This window comes from Setaria italica, chromosome IX (genome assembly GCF_000263155.2).
Source record: "Setaria italica strain Yugu1 chromosome IX, Setaria_italica_v2.0, whole genome shotgun sequence".
Taxonomy (NCBI): Eukaryota; Viridiplantae; Streptophyta; class Magnoliopsida; order Poales; family Poaceae; genus Setaria; species Setaria italica.
Window position 1 is genome coordinate 10,965,484 of NC_028458.1, and position 16,693 is coordinate 10,982,176.

Below are 16,693 nucleotides of genomic sequence, written 5' to 3' on the forward strand. Positions count from 1 at the left end.
TATACATAGTCTGTTCGATATTGAGAAAATCGTATTGAATGTTGACAAATATGTGTTGTGTTAATTATTTTTGTTGCTTTACACAAATAACATAAGTACCATGTTAAAAAATCAACTAATTTTATTACTTTACATAAATAACATAGTTGAGCTCAAGCTGACGACGATTCGGGACAAAGGGAGTTACTTCCGAAATTCCCCACAAATTTGTAGGGATTTAATTAGCTCATCGAAAGTGGTCCATAAAAGGTCAACAATATTATTTAGAAAGTTTTTTTTTGCATTTGTTGCTTTGCAAATGGATTACATTTGTTGCTTTACGAATGGAGAAGTAAATTAAAAACTTTTTGCAGATGGACCGGCAATGGATGTATGGTGACCGGTGCTCCATGCCTTTCATTAGTGGCCTAAAGACTTTTCTCGAAGTGGCAGAGGCCAACAAGTCGCCTAAAGGTTTCATGTGTTGTCCATGCAGAATGTGCAAAAATAACAAGGATTACTCTAAATCAAAAACTCTACTGATGAGGACACCACGAGTACATCTACACCAGCAGCACCTCAGGCGCCTCCAGTTGCTCCTCCACCTCAGGCGCCTACAGTTGCTCATCCAGTTGGACCAATCACTCGAGCCCGTGCGAGAGAATTAAACTTCATCATGCTGTTAAGGAACGAAGGCCCATCGGAATAAGAAGATGGCCCAACAGGGCAGCCCAGGTGGGGCGCCTAGGGTTGGGCGCGTGTGACCCCTTCGGACTCCAGGGGCTGCGCCCCCTTTATTTAGTCCGAGTCCTTTTTGTGTACGACTTGAGTTTTGTTTTACATTTAGCTTTAGCTACTCTTGAACACGCGCAAATACGCGCTGTCCTTGTGTGATTCAGAACTCCACCTTCGAGTGATATTTAGATTGCTCGCCTCTTTTTCTTATTCGTTCTTCGATTGCGGACAGGAATCGATCTTCGTGATCAGGCTGATCTCGCACCGGCGAGGTTGGTAACCATCGGGAGTTGGTTCAGCGATTGCATTGGCGCTTCGGGTTCGCTCGTCGTAGTCGGATCGTGAGGGTCTACTTCCACCAAGTCGAATTTATCTCCACTCACCGAAAGATCGGGCACTCCGACTCTATCATCTACACAACCACATATTTCATTGGGGTTTAATGAAAAACTATATTATTTAGACTAAGCACGGCGAAAGAGAAGTTGTAATGGAAGACGGTAAAGAAGATGATGATGATAACAACATTCCAGCCGACTGGACTGAAGACGTTGCCTTTGCAGATTTTTAAATGGGCAAGGCTGAAGAAGATTTTGCACAAGATGAACCAGCTGATGAACTAGGTCAGGTGTTGCTAGATGCAAAGAAAGATTCCGAAAATGCGAAGGAGACAAAGAAGTTTTAGAACAAAAAGTTGTTGTACCCTGATTGCAAATAAGGCCACAAAAGGTTGGGTAGCACACTAGAATTGCTGCAGTGGAAGGCAACAAATGGTGTGACCGATAAGGAATTTGGTGAGCTATTAAAAATCGTAAAGAATATGCTTCCCGAGGGTAACAAACTTCCCTCATCCACATATGAAGCAAAAAAGGCTGTTTGCCCTCTATGATTGGATGTACAGAAGATACACACATGTCCTAATGATTGTATCCTTTATCACGGTGAAGAATATGAGAACTTGGATGCTTGTCATGTTTGTGAGGCGTTGCGGTATAAGATCAGGCGAGATGACTATTGACGCTTGTTATTGAGACACTTTTACCCCTATTTATCTTCAATATTGGCATACAAATGATATCATAACTATTCATCATACTCAATAACCGGGCCATTTTCGCATATGCATTGTATTTTAGAGGATATTCTGTTTTAGTAGGAAATTGGACTAAATTGGAGCATAATTGGATGAGGTTCGGGACAAGTGATGATCCAGAGAAAGAGGAAAGCCAGAGGCCCCAAAAAGGACTTAGGACGATCGGCCAATGGAGCCCAGGTCGATTGGCCTAGGGTCCCTAGGGTCCCACCCATGCTCATCTTCGGCGTGGACTCCTCCAAGATAACTTAGAGGTTAAGTTTCACAAGATATGGCAAGTTGACTTCAGGATCATGATGAAGGCAAGCGACACTTTGGAAAGTTATCATGATCCATCTTTATCCCGAGGTTATCGTCAAACCAGACCCACATGCAAGTGAAAATAAGGTTTCAGAACATTAGAGGATACTTAGGGGCTACTTGGTTGCTAGCCACAGCTACAGTACCTGCGCCATAGCACAGTACGTCGCGCTACAGTCAACAGCATTTGCTGCGGTAGGCTGTGGCGCTTGGAAAGCCCGCCACAGGCTATGGCGCAGGCGTGAGTGGCGAGGCCACCTGTGGCTGGCCACCAAACACGCCCTTAAGCAGAAAAAAAATTGGAGTTTTGGAAAGTTATACACGAGATCAAGTCAATCCTAAAGATATTCACGCAGCCCAAGATAGCATAATCTTTCAATGCCGATTTGGAGACATAAAAAACCTCTAATGAAGAAAGTTTGACTACCAAAGTTGTGGCTATCGTTGATCTCTTCGATTTGAATATATGGAAAAGATAATTTGGATTATGGAGATAGGAGATATGGTCCCGAAATACCTATTGCACGGAGAAGTTTGAAATCTGACAGATTATCTTGCGATACTATTTTGGGAACCTTAACTTCGTTTCTAGGGAAACCAACAAGTACCAAAGTTGAAGATCATTTCGTGCTACACAATTTAGGCACCGATTTTGCCCTATTTGGAGTCCGAACGTGGGAGATATGATGTAGGAAAGGAAGGGTTGCGTAAAAGAAAATTCTGTGCGAGTCTGATTTTATGGAAATCAAGGTTGCTTAACTCTCAAGCAAGCAGCTCGTGCAAGGGAAGATGGAGCATGCCCAAGGCTTCCCAAGGGTATAAATATGACCTTCTAGGCGCCCCTAAGGAGGGGACTTCAGATTTAAAGTAGAAGAAGCTGAGAAACTTGAGGGACAATCATATACAGAGAGCTGAGGGCCGTGCAGTTGTCCGGAGGCTAGCTTAGGCTAGGTTCTGGCCAACGTGATCACCCTGCAGGAAGATCCATACCGGAGTTCTAGAGCTAGGATTCACAAGTCACGGGTATGACCTCGGTGGAGATCTTGTGATGAACAATCATTCATGGTGAAGTAATAGATTGGTTCTGATTCAATAGCAATCTATATGTCTCCTTTTATGATTTCTCCTATTATGAGTTTACTTATTACAATCTATTTACATAGTAGATTATCTAGGGTGTTCTTGTAGTCATGGTGACTAGAATTGCAGGCCTGATCTATTATAACAGCTAGATATGTGCTTTATGTTAATGCCCTTAGACTGCTTGCACTGATAGGTAGGATCGTGACAAGATCTGATGCTGTGTAAGGTGAGGTTTTCAGGAGTCAGACTAGAGGTGGTGATTTAAAGATGCTTTGAATGAGAACCATGTGTTTGATTGCCATCTAGCTAGAACTACAACATATGCATAGTCTAGGCTTTGCTCTAGATGAGTTACCTCTTGTTCATATCTGTCTATGCTTCTTATCTACCCATGTCTATTCATGCCTATTAACAATCACTTTGCAACTCGAATCATATTTCCTGATGCTTAGTTAGTCTAGATCTTGTGATCTTGTTTCCACGGATTAATAAACCTTGTGGAATACTCTAAGGGAAAAGCTACAACTGATCTGTGCGCTTGCGGTTCACAAATTGGCGTGCTAACTGCCGTCAACAATGACCCAGGTGATGTTGAGGGGCAGCCTATGAAGAAGAGAGTTCCAGCAAAGGTGATGTGGTATTTTCCTGTAATACCACGTTTGAAGTGCTTGTTCAGAAACAAGGCGCATACTAAGTTTATGCGATGGCACAAAGAAGAACGTAAGCAAGATGAGAAGTTGAGACATCTCACAGATGGTTCCTAGTGGAGAAACATTGACAAAGAATTCCAGACTTTGAGAAGGACGCAAGGAATATAAGGTTTGGTTTAAGTACTGATGGAATGAATCCATTTGGTGAGTTCGGTAGTGCTTATAGTACATGACCTGTGACCCTGTGTATGTTCAACTTTCCTTCTTGGTTGTGTATGAAGCAGAAGTTCATCATGAAGCCAGTTCTTATCCAAGGCCCAAAACAACCTGACAACGATATTGGCGTGTACCTTAGACCATTGGTTGATGAATTTTTACTGCTTTAGAAGGAAATAGGTGTACCTGTGTGGGATGAGGATAATCAGGAGATTTTCATTCTTAGAGCATTGATTTTTGTAACCATCAATGATTGGTCTGCACTTAGTAACCTATCGGGATGGATGAACAAGGGATATCGGGTGTGCACCCACTATCTAGATGAAACCGACAGCATGTATTTGAAGCACTTTCGGAAGGTGGTGTATATGGGCCATCGTCGATTTCTTCCTGCGAATCACCCTTTAAGAAAGAAAGGAAAGTATTTTAAAGGGGAGCCCGACACTCGTGCTAAGCCTTTGCACCCTAACGGAAAGCGTGTATTTTCTATGATAAAGGATATGAAGGTAGTCTTTGGTAAGGGTAGCCAACATATTCCGAACGACGATAACGGACGTGCAGCCATGTGGAAGAAGAAGTCTATATTCTGGGAGCTACCTTTTTTGGAAGTTCTAGAGGTTCACAATGCAATTGACGTGATGCACCTGACGAAGAATCTTTGAGTGAACCTACTAGGCTTCATCGGTGTTTATGGGGGGCCAAAGGATACATTGGAAGCAAGGTAGGACTCGAAACATACGGAACAATGAGAGGACTTACATCTGGAAAAGAGAGAGAACGGACAACACTACTTATGTCCTACCAGCTACACTATCAACAAAGAGAAGAAAGAAAGCATGTTTGTTTGCTTGAATAGTATGAAGGTCCCGTCCATGTACTCCTCCAAGGGAATAATAAATGTGAAAGAGAAGAAATTCACAAATCTAAAGTTACATGACTGCCATGTCCTGATGACATAGTTGCTTCCGGTTGCACTGAGGGTATTCTACCAGAGAATGTGAGATTGGCAATCATAAAGCTATGTGCATTCCTCAATGAAATTTCGTAGAAGGCAATCAATCCAAACAATCTAATAAAGCTATAGAATGACGTGGTCTAATAAAACAGACACAGTTCCCGCATCATCCCCTCAAAGGTCAAGGCACGGATCACCAACGCCACCATCTAGGGATGCACCATCTACAAGGGACCAAAGCATGAGTCCATCGTTGCCTAAGCCTCCACTTCCTAAAAATAAAAACTCTAAGACTTCGATCCTACCACCTCCTAAGTAGAAGAAAAACCCACGTCCTAAGAAAGAAAAGCCTGCACCTCCGAAGTTGGCATATGAATGCACAGATGAGGAATGCAACTGGATATCTAAGGCTGAGGTTGCTAGTCACTTCGCGTGAAAGAAGAAGCTCGAGGAACCACCAATTGATGAAGCAATGAAGAAATACTTTAAATCCCTAGTGGTTAAAAAACTGGTGAAAGGACCCATCTTAAACTATAACCACTCAATCACAAAGTCATATGAGAAGAAAAAAATATCATGGTCTACCATTCTCTAGCTCGAAGAACAATCTCAACAATTGATCGATCCGCTCAAAGTGCTTTCAAAAGAAGATGGGATTCTAGCTGAATGGATTGCTGAGACCAATCTCACCAAAGAGCAACTCCTAGGGGCGGACGATATCCAAACTCACCGAGGTGCTGGTAAATGGGAGTTTAAGTTGGGGGAACCTCTTGTGCGGCCACAGTTGGTGGCTCACTTGCCAACGAAAATGTATGCAATTTATAAATGGTACATGGAGGCAGCTGCAGATAGATGGATCATGTTCGTTGCTCGGGTTCAAGATCATGATTACTTTCGAGGGTCAGATGACATATGGATTGAGTTTGAAAGTCTTCATTACTTGTACCATCAAGACGCCCTTGACAAGTCCCTCATTAGTGCATGGGTTCTGTAACTATTTGCTCTTATTTCTACATTGTAGCTCCTACATTAATTGTGCGCTGTCTCATCTCCTCTTTTATTTTGTATCATGCAGAATGGAGATTCAACATTACCGGAGAAAACATATCTATCATATCGGCTTCATGGACTTGCATGTTATAAACGAGGAATGCTTACTGAAATGGCCAAATAGAACCATGAAGTCTATTTTCAACTTCCTGGATAAGCAGTATCACATGCAATTCATACTATAGCCGTACAACTTTAAGTCAGTCATTCATCCCTTTTTTCATCCGTTCAAGTTAATAATAAGTATATCTAACATTGTATGTGTATATGTTATGAACAGCTTCCACTAGATATTGCTTGCCATCGAGATTGATCGAAGCCACATCACGGTGCTAGACCCGAAGAAGAAACCAAAAGCAGAGTACCAAAGCCTCATAGACGCGCTTAATAGGGTATGGGCTCACTTCATAAAAAAACACCTAGGACAGTTCAAGGAACAACTACATATCAGGGATAACTTTTTGGTATGAATTCAATTTGAACATCTAGTGTCATTTCTTTAAAAAACACGAGTGCTTAATATTTCATAACTCATTTTTCCATATTTAGTGTTTGAGACAGGAGGGTGGAAACAACTTATATGTATACTACTGTTGTGAGTTCATCCACAGCTTTGCAGGTCCCAAGAAAATTAGGGCCCAAGAATACAAAGTACGTAAACACAATTCATAACTTTTTCACTTTGCACATATATTGCTTTAAAATGATGATGTTAATTTGCATGTGACAGATTTCTGAAATGAGAGACGAACTCATCGCCCCAGAATGACTCAGGGCTATTCAGAAATAACTATGTGGATTTCTTTTGGAGGAGGTCGTAAATCCAAAGGGAGAATTTTATTACAATGGAACAAGTGTGGGTCAACTTCATCCAATCAGGAACTCGGATGATGACGCGCAGTGCATATTCGGGATACTTGTAACTTTTGAAGTTTATATAAATTGTATAAATATAATATATGTAACCTTTACTATGCTAGATCAATATATATTAGCGTAATATGACTACTATACGCAAATAGATACTATACACGAATATGATTACGAATACGAATTAAGATGAACAGAAAATAAAAAAATATTTAGTACCAGTCGGTAAAACTAACCGATACTAAATGACGTAGCATTTAGTACCGACCAAGCGGTACCGGTCAGGCGCCTAATTCTAAAAGGGAGTTACTGAACGGTACTAAAGGTTGATCGTCTAGTAGCGGTCGGTCTAGCCTGAACATTTTCTAGTGCGGATCGAGTATGCCACCACGACATATATTTGCCACATTTGGTACCACGATGTATGCCTCGTACAAAATTCTTGCCGCCCTTGCCCTCATCTCCCTTCTTTTTTTAAACCATGTCTTCGGGTGCGTTGATGCTCATCTCATCCTTCCGATAAGGCTCGAGCTAGCCAACCGTGGTTCCTACCGTGCTTAATTTCCTCTGCCATATCAATCGGTGCGGTCCTTTTTTCCTTCATATGATTCGTTCATCTAAACAACTGAATTGGCTTATACGGCTACACGGTGTTGTCATGTTGGCGCCAGAGTTGGTGATAGGGGCCCTGGTCGATCGGTCGGCAGCGGATCGAGATGCACACAAGAGGGTGAGGCGTCGTCGTTATTCCTAGCGGTGCTGTGCGTGTTCAAGTTTAGACTATTGGGATGTTGCAGGAGGTCATACGGCTTCGTGCGGTGCAGCCCAAGCGGTAGCGGATGCTACATACCGCGCGCGCCCCGCCGGCTTGCACCCGAGCGCAGGGGCAGGGAGGGGGAGAGCCGCGGCGCCGAGCAGAGCAGAGGAGAGCCGCCGTCGCCAGCCGTAGTAGCCGCTGGCGTGTAGTCTCTGCGCACGAAATAGACGACAGCCGCGCGTGAGGGGGCTGTCGTCCCCGGTGGCCGGGTCTGGCCCTGGCACGCCGTTTTCGCTTCTGCTGGTGATCAACGTACATACGTCCAACGTAGCGTAGCTAGCGCCTAGGCCTAGCGCGGGTACAGTATATAGTACCGGTCCCCGCAGCACGCGCGCGTGCGTGGCAGGCACGTCGTCCCGGCGCGGAGACTAGCTAGAGGACGACGAGGACGAGCCAGCGGCGTGCACGCCAAGCGTTGGACGGTGTAGCCACCCCTGTTGCTGCTACGATCGATCTCGCTGATCGTACCAGACGAACCAGAGGGAGTACGTGGAATAACATGCGTGCGTCACGAGCTCATGATGGACGATTGGACGTGCTGGTAAACATCAGTGCGTGCACCGAACAGGGAGACGACGACAGAGTAAAATACAGCGGGAAGCCGGGAACGGAACAGCCCTCCAGCTGGGTCGCGTTGGCTGCTGCTCCGTGCGTGAAACATATATCCTTGCCACTTGCGTAGTTGGCACCCTCTCTGTGGGCGGGCTGTACTAGTTTGGCACTTTGGCTTGGCTAGGCTAGCCTGCCACTGCTACTACGGTTCTCAATCATGCTGCCCTGCCTGCGTGCAAGCGAAACTCAAGTATTCTCTCGGATGAATCTAATCGTTAGTTCCTTTTGCTCTCGTGAACCTCCAAAGTTCATCCAGGGGTTACGGTGAAAAATCCTATTCGGCCATGACAACACGTTACCTTCGATGCGACGGAGGATTAGCCACGACCGGTCGGCACAACAGGAACAACACAGGCAGGCGGCGTCAGCAGGGGAAAATTGTCAGTCGCAGAGTATTGCGAGTAGACCAGTACAAGTCATCACCGGCCGTCGCACCCACCCAGGGCTCGTGGCGTATCGATCGCCCGCGCTGAAACATCAAACATGGCCCGGTCATTCTGCCCAATCCTCCCCGTTCTTCCCGACCGAGTCACAAATTTACCAACTTGCCGCCGAGCGCCATGCATAGGGGCCGCCGCCGCCGCCGCCGCCGCGCTGGCTCTGCAGCAGGTGGTTGCGGCGGATCCGCGCGGATGCGACATGCAATGCAAGACGCGACCCGACCCCCCACGGCCCGGCTGCACGGCCCGTACGGCAGTGACGGCGAGCGAGAGGGGGATCCTCTGCTCCTGATTCTTCTGCTCTGCGCTGCACCCCCAGCACCAATCAGGCAGCTCGAGGACTGCCTGTCTCTCCCTGCCACGCCGTCCAGTCGCATCGCATCGCATCGCATGGATTATTAATTTAATATTATCCCTCCTCCTCCGGTCAGATCCCGAGCCAAACACACAAGCAAATTTATGGCGTACCGCTAGTGCACAGTACACAACAGCATGGCACCTTCCTCCTGTCCTCCGGTGGCGCGTGCGCAGCTACCAGCGAAGAAGGGTTCTGGTGCGCGCACCGACCGCCGGGGTGCTGTACGTAGCGCGGCAGCACGGGTACATGCGTACACGTACGCGTACGATGAGATGGATCGCCATAAATCCCCGATCGGTCGCTGTACGTATGCGCAGCTGTAGCCGCTACGTGCACACACGTTGCACGCCTACATCTGCTGCTAGCCTTCGACCGCCACACACTACTGCTAACTTCGATAGCGTTGATTGATTCGTTTCCTAGGAGTAAGTAGTTCAGATCTCGCCACTTGAGCCAGATTAAGGGTGAGCTGATGCTGATCCGACGGATAATAATGAGGTGAACAGCAGTTGTTGTAGTCTGTAGAGACTAGAGAGGCGGAAATAAACAACGACGGCTTCCAACCCGGGCCACGTTGGCCGGCCGGGCTCGCAACGTGAAACGACCACCCCGCCGGCCCGCCCCCGCGCCGCTTGCTGCTACTTGGCTTGCCTGCCCCGCCCACTTTTCCCTTTGCCTGCCTGCCTGCCTTTGTCGCTCTCAGCACGCAGGCACGCACGCAGGCGCAGCGCATTTTTCCCTTGGGGGTCTCCCTCCACCTCCTCTCCTCGATCCCTCCTCCTCCTCCCGTCCCGACCTCCCCCCACCCCGCGCCGACTACCAACCGCATGCGCCATGCAGCCCGGGCCCACCTCGCCGGGCAGGGCCCCGTCTCCCGCGCCCGCGCCGCCGCCGGAGCCCGAGGTGGCGGCGCCCGAGGCCCACGCTGACGACGCCGAGGTCAAGGAGGAGCCCGTGGCCGCGGCGGCGGCTGAGGAGGGGGAGGAGGAGAAGGAGAGGAGGGGCGCCGGCAGGGGGAGGAAGAGGCGGCGGCGCGGCGGGCCCGGTCCCTCCTCGTCCTCTCCCTCCCCCGCCGCGGCGCCGGCGCCCGCGCCCGCGGGGCCGAGGGGGGGCCTCGTCATGGTCAAGCGGGACCTGCTCGCGCGCTGCATGACGTGCCCGCTCTGCCGCCGCCTCCTCCGCGACGCCACCACCATCTCCGAGTGCCTCCACACATGTGAGTCCGTCGTCGCACCTCCTCCCTCCCTCTTTTTGTACGTAAATCGTGAATCGTAACAGCCGGAGCCTAGGATTCGGTTCGTCCGAGCACGTCGGCCGCCCCCGATTTCCACGCGCCCTCGCGCCCCGCGAGGCTCCGGGCCGGACGTGGGGATTTTGACCCGTCGTCGCTGCCTCCGCGACGTGCGCGCGCCGCCCGGCGTCCATCGACCACGTCACATGGGCTGGGAAGGGACTCTGTTCTCGCGTTCTCTTAACGCTTCACGTCAGTTATACCTCTGTTCATCGCCGTAGGTGACCCCTACGTACACGGGGTCGCGAATTCTGCTTCACGACAATCGCTGCTTCCTGCGCAAAACATTTCGGCTGAGCTACGTGATTCCGTATCACTAGTTTCGCTTCTTTCGTGCTTGCTTGCCTTGGTTGACCAGTTCCTCCTCCTTCAAGTTTAATACTACTACTGTTTCGATGAGATCTTATCTGTTCTCGGGGCATGTGAATGGCAGTTCTTCCTCGTTTCTTTTAGCGTGCGGGCTTTCAACGACTGTAAAACTTCTACCTCATCTTCGGGGAAGCTGCACATGCTTTCTTTTCCTCAACAGTGTTCTTGCATCGACCTACAATATGCACTGCTCAGCCTCGTTAGGCGTGTGAATGTGTGATCTGTGCGAGATGACCGTGCTACGCTCTGCAATGACGGTGTCGTATAGAATGTCTCTGTAATTTGGTCTCTAGGATTTGCCATTGTGGATTTTGGGGTAACTTGTGTTAAAATGGTACTTGTAAAAAGCAGAGGAAGCACAGAAAGTCTGCTATAGCTAGAGGAAGATGGTACCTTATGATTGATTACAAACGTGGATCTTTGGTGGAATGTTGCATGGCTGCTAGAGTTTGATGCCAAACCTGCTTGCTCTGTATTTTCACAGAAATCATCTGATTAATCGTGTCTGGGTTCATCTTACCTAATGCAGTTCGTCTTTAGTTACATCCTGAAACACCTTGAGTATGTGTTACGTGGCTGCTCCCACACTATTGCTAGTTTTGTGATTCCATTTTAATGGACTTTAACACTGAATCACTGATGACTAGTTATACTAGCATAAACTCTGTTTGTCCCTCCTAGTTTTTCTTCTTTCGTGTATTTAACATGCAGGTTTCTGTCCCACCCTTCCCCTAATTGCACAACTCAGTGTACTGTACAATACAGCAGTAAAAGCAGCTGGAACATGTTTTTTTTTAACGAAATAGGACCGGTGGGACCCCTACTGATTAATGTATGTTAATAAGAACAATAATTACAAGAGAAAAAGTAGAAAGATTACAAAGCCTCTAGCCAGCCAGTTATTGCAGGAAAGGAACTAGCTTTCGCTCTATGGATAACCAGGGCGAATTCATGGAGTGTGAACTTAGCTCTACACCTTTGAACTGTGGCTCAACATTATTGAAGATCCAATCACTCGTTTGAACAGTTGGAGCATGTTCTTAGTGTCATAACATCACTTGCTGTGGAAATAACATCGCTGGTTCCTTCTAATTTCAAAGCTCCTTTTTAAACAAAGTAATTTCAAAGATCTAATCTTTGCATTTGGATACAGTTTGCAGAAAGTGTATATACCAAAAGTTCAATGATGAGGAAGTAGAATGCTGCCCAGTATGTAAAATTGATCTTGGCTGCACTCCTACTGAGAAGCTTAGGTATACATGTACTCATGATTCTGTACATTTTATCCCTTTTACTTATTCCTGTAGATCTTAGGGTCAAAATAACTGTATGACAGCACTCAATTTTTTTACTTGCAATGATTAAATTTGCTGGAACCGTAATCATAGTGTGACTTTACTTATGTTTGCATATACATATCCTGGAAGAAATGCAAAAAAGATTCAAATCATTAATCTCATTTATTATCTGACTTCTGCATTCCATATGATACTGATACACTTTAGATTTTCCCATCCCAAAAATATGGACTTGAATTTGTTTTAGTTCTTCATGTGACCTGTCATCTTATTCAAATTCCGTATTAAATGCATATATGTTGTTGTGATATGTCTAGTTAGTACTTAGTAATATAGTTCATTTCATTATATGGATGTAGTTTGACTTAGACCCCTATTTGGCTTGTATGATTTGAAACAGAAACCCATGCTGCAAATAATACTCTAATATGAAAAATGCTTTATTTTCTTTATTTTCTGTAGTGTCTATTATAGTGTGTTGGTGCCAAAATTTTGCTCTCATTTACCACATAGAGTTGTTGATGTTTCCAGATTTCTTGTCACTATTGCAGCTGATGCAAAGTTCACTAGGATATTGTGAAACTATATGTTACATTTGGCATACAAATGCCCAGGACTAGTTTAATTACTATGTGATAGTACATCCCTTCTTTAGTTGAAAAACAAACAATTTTGTGATTCTGTAGGTATCATATTGCACCACTATATATGCCTTTCTTATACTTTAACTTTTTGGGTTTTATAATCTTCAGAGCTGATCACAGTTTACAAGATGTAAGATCAAAACTTTTTCCATTCAAAAGAAAGAAGATTAAGGCAGAAGAAGTTCCATCTCCTATTTCGCTCCCCACTAAAAGGAAAGAAAGGTCTATCTCTTCACTAGTTGTCAATACACCTAAAGTAAAACCAACAGGCTTGACTGGACGGCGAACAAGAGCAGTTGCCAGGAAAGCTGCAGCTGCTGCTGCTTTGCGTGGCCTTGGTCCAATTGTAGATCCTGTGAAAAAGGAAATTGATAGTTGCGACAGTAATTCTCAGAGTTCAAGTCTGCCTGCTAATTCAAGCAAAGCACCGCAAACAAGAAGACAGGTAAATTACACGCTCCTTATTATTCATATCAGCTGCATCTGATGCTAGTAGCTAGTTACAACAGACCTAGCTGTGAAGTCATGATTTTGCATCTTAAACTTCCAAAAGGTGCAATAGCTAGAGGAATGCACATACTAGAAGTAACTTGATCCTATTGTCTGCAGATACTATCAAATGCGGAGGCATCTAACCACTCCTCCAATAAAGATACCGAGGGTGATAGTAAGGAGTTGGCAGATAAGGCTGAGCTTTGGCAGCCTTTGAATTGTTTAGTAGAAGCTGCGAACAGGACAAAGTCATTTAGGTCAAGTTCACAGAATCCAATTGTTAAGGGAGAGCAACTTAATGGCTCTCCGAGTAGCACATATGCTAGCAAAACAAAGGCAAGGGAGAATCTGCAGAGGTCCAAAATTGAGGATGATAAGAAGGATGTTCCCATGCCAACGATACTGCCAAAAAGGAGAGGTCAAGGTACTGCTCGGAGGAGGAGAGAACTTCAAGCTCCAGCAGCTGCAAAGCCTGATGCTGCAGCTGCACAGAATGAAAAGAAGTTCAGTTCCATATGGTTTTCATTGGTTGCCTCGTTTGACCAGTAAGCATTGCCAATTCGTCACAGAATCCTTTTATCTTAATGTCCAGCAAAGTAAATAGCAACACAGTTCTTTCTGATCTTCTCGTGCTCTAATTAATTTTCAGGCAAGGAGATCCACCTTTACCACAGATACCTTCCCATTATTTGCGAATAAAGTGAGCTCACTTTACTAAGCTTTTGCTTAAGATGCATAAACAGCTTAATTCCCTAATTTTTCTATACTTAACCTTCAGCCAAGTTTTTGTTTATTTATTAGAGTTGACTGTTAGTGGATAAATTCATGAGAAACAATCACAAAACTCTACAGAAAATTTGGGAACTTTTGTTAGAAGGATAAATAAGAAGATGGGTACTTCCATAGATTGTATGATGAATAAATTTGCATTCATTACCTTCATAGGGAACCTATAGGGAAATTGGGTTACAAAAAAAGAAAGAAAAGAAACTCTCACAGTAAAATGTGCTATCAGCAGCACATTAACAGAAATTGAAGAACATTTTATTCACAAACTTCTATCGATAAGCCTATGGGGCTATATGTAAATGCTGTTTCTAAGGTGGGCTTGAATTTTCAGACTATTCATGTATAGAGGCGGCATGTGCTGATAGTGGAATTAAATTGCTACATTATTTTAAGTTATTTGTAAATGGGAATGGTATGCCTTCAGTAGTACAATAACATAATCAAATTCAGTTCTGTAGTATAACGTGTTTATGCTATTAATAACATGGTATTTGTGTTATTTTGTGAATTGATGTACTGTATCTTGTTAAATCTGATATGCTAATTGTATTACCACAGAGATGGAAATGTACCCGCTTCATCTATCCAAAAGTACCTTATGCAGAAGCTCAGTCTTCCAAGTGAGTCTGAGGTGAGATGAGTCCTGAGTGTCTTGTACTCTTGTGCACTGCTGGCCAACTGCTTGTGTATACTTGATTCTTCTCCTGTTAAAATCTAAGAAATACTTATGCTTGACTGAGATTTGAGTCACCAGTGTCTTTTGACAACCTGGTTGTCAAGGCGAAACAATTGCTCCATCGATCTTATTTTTCAATTTGAACAGTCAATTGTACTAGTCAAAATGTATCCTGTATTAAGGGGCATCATGTGGATAAACTTTTAGTTTGGGAAGTTCAGGGTCTAGATGCTTTAAGGGCTATCTGGGATGATGAAAGAAACTTGAAACATATCAGCTTTCCTTCAAAGTTTTTTTTTTGGTTGTCCCAGATGTAAATCATACATGGAACTGCATATCTTAAGCTGTTCATTGTAATTTCACCTGATGACCTCTTGGCATTTTCACCTTGTAGACATATCCTTCGATTCTTTTAACTGCAACATTACTCTTCTATTCATTTGGGCTTTGTGGAGGACTGCTGTAGGATCAACTAATTATAATTAATAGTCTGAATAGTTCTTAATATATTTCTTACAGGTGGAGATAAAGTGTTGCGAGCAGCCAGTGAACCCTATGCAACCTCTGCGCAATTTAGTAGAGCTGTGGCTGAAGGGAAAAGCGACACAGGCAACTCAGACCATGACTGGCTCCTCCGCGAAAGAGTTTGTAATGGTGCTGACATACGGACGGCCAAAGGCCCCTGGATTGTGAAGGCACCATGCAAAAATTCAACTCATTTTCCCCCTGAGGCAGCCATAGCCAGCCATTTATTGGCCTTTCAAGAGGTCATCGAAGATAAAGTCTCCCTGGCAGCCTCACAATATGCAGTGGGTGGCTCACCCGGGAGAGCCACCCCTTGATGTCACATTCATGTATTCTTTGATGTTATAGTATATGTTGTTCGATTCCTTTATGATGTCTTCTTATTTATTATACATCGATAGTGGTATAGATGGAAAGTGTGATTGATACTTGTAGGTATCATTGATGTTTTGGTTGGACAAAAATTTCTATATAGAGAGAAACTTGTAGCCTTTGCTTGTAAGAGATGAGTAGAGTTGATTGCAAAGTGCCTTTCAGCTGTACCCTGAATTATTGTAACACCAAATTGTAGCCCCTGTATTCATTTTGAACCTGTCGATGGTCTAATGTTTGGATCAATTCATAAATACTTTTCCTTGTTTCTGGAGCTGACGCCGGCCTTGGTTTCACAGACAGTTAGCTGGTACTCTTCGAAGTAAAGAATTAAGAATTGACCGTATATGATTCGGGTCGTTTTCGTGTACTCCATCTTTTGCTTTAGTGTTTTCATGCGCTGTACTTACCAACGCTATTATGTGTCTCAACGCTCCTTTCCAGATAATAGTTCTGCCCAACTTGCCCAATTTTCAACGCTTTCGCAGAAGTTTATCATAAGTATTCGGATTAAATGAGTACTAGTAGATTCTTTTTTTTTTAACTTAGGCATGTTTGTTTGCATGCTAATATTGCCACAATTAAAACGAGCATCTCCAACAATCTCCCAATAAATATTTTCCCATAACTAGTTAAATAGGGATATCCTAATATCACTTTCACCGTTATTGGAAGAGTTGCTTTTGCATTCTTCCAATAATCTCAAGTCACAACTCCTCCTTTATTTAGGGAGAGTTGAGGTGAATTAGGTTGTTCCAATAATTATTGAGAAAAGAAAAAGGCAAAGGGAGACTGTTGGAGCACTATTTTTTTATCAACTCTCACAATACGGTAGTTGGATTGGGGAAAGGAAGACTGCTGGAGATGCTCTAAGTGTGGCTTGTTACAAAAGTGTAGTCAACAAATTCTTAATCACAAGTGTGACAAAGATAATAATAAAAAGAGTGCATGACGATTGGAATAGGGAGCTAAGGAAGTTTGGCTTCCTACACATGTAATAGTAAGGCAAACACCAGCCGTAGAACATGTGGCTTGACTAAGCTTAGGCGTGACAATGTTAGACTCAAACCAAACATTCC

The 16,693-nt window shown here is 44.6% G+C and overlaps 1 protein-coding gene across 1 annotated transcript; it reads left to right on the plus strand.

The window, feature by feature from the left end:
* Window positions 1–9,849: 9,849 nt before the first annotated feature.
* Window positions 9,850–15,884, plus strand: LOC101771331 (E3 ubiquitin protein ligase DRIP2). The gene is made up of 7 exons (XM_014805714.2): window positions 9,850–10,374; window positions 11,972–12,071; window positions 12,869–13,205; window positions 13,370–13,797; window positions 13,902–13,952; window positions 14,600–14,672; window positions 15,237–15,884. The coding sequence occupies exons 1-7, from the start codon at window positions 9,993–9,995 to the stop codon at window positions 15,408–15,410; spliced, it is 1,545 nt and encodes a 514-aa protein (XP_014661200.2). The 5' UTR covers window positions 9,850–9,992; the 3' UTR covers window positions 15,411–15,884.
* Window positions 15,885–16,693: the final 809 nt, after the last annotated feature.

Coding starts and splice junctions, on each gene's coding strand:
- LOC101771331 (XM_014805714.2), top strand. CDS start 9,993: ATGCAGCCCGGGCCCACCTCGCCGGGCAGGGCCCCGTCTCCCGCGCCC. Junction 12,072..12,868: donor ACTCCTACTGAGAAGCTTAG/GTATACATGTAC, acceptor TATAATCTTCAG/AGCTGATCACAGTTTACAAG. Junction 13,206..13,369: donor CACCGCAAACAAGAAGACAG/GTAAATTACACG, acceptor TATTGTCTGCAG/ATACTATCAAATGCGGAGGC.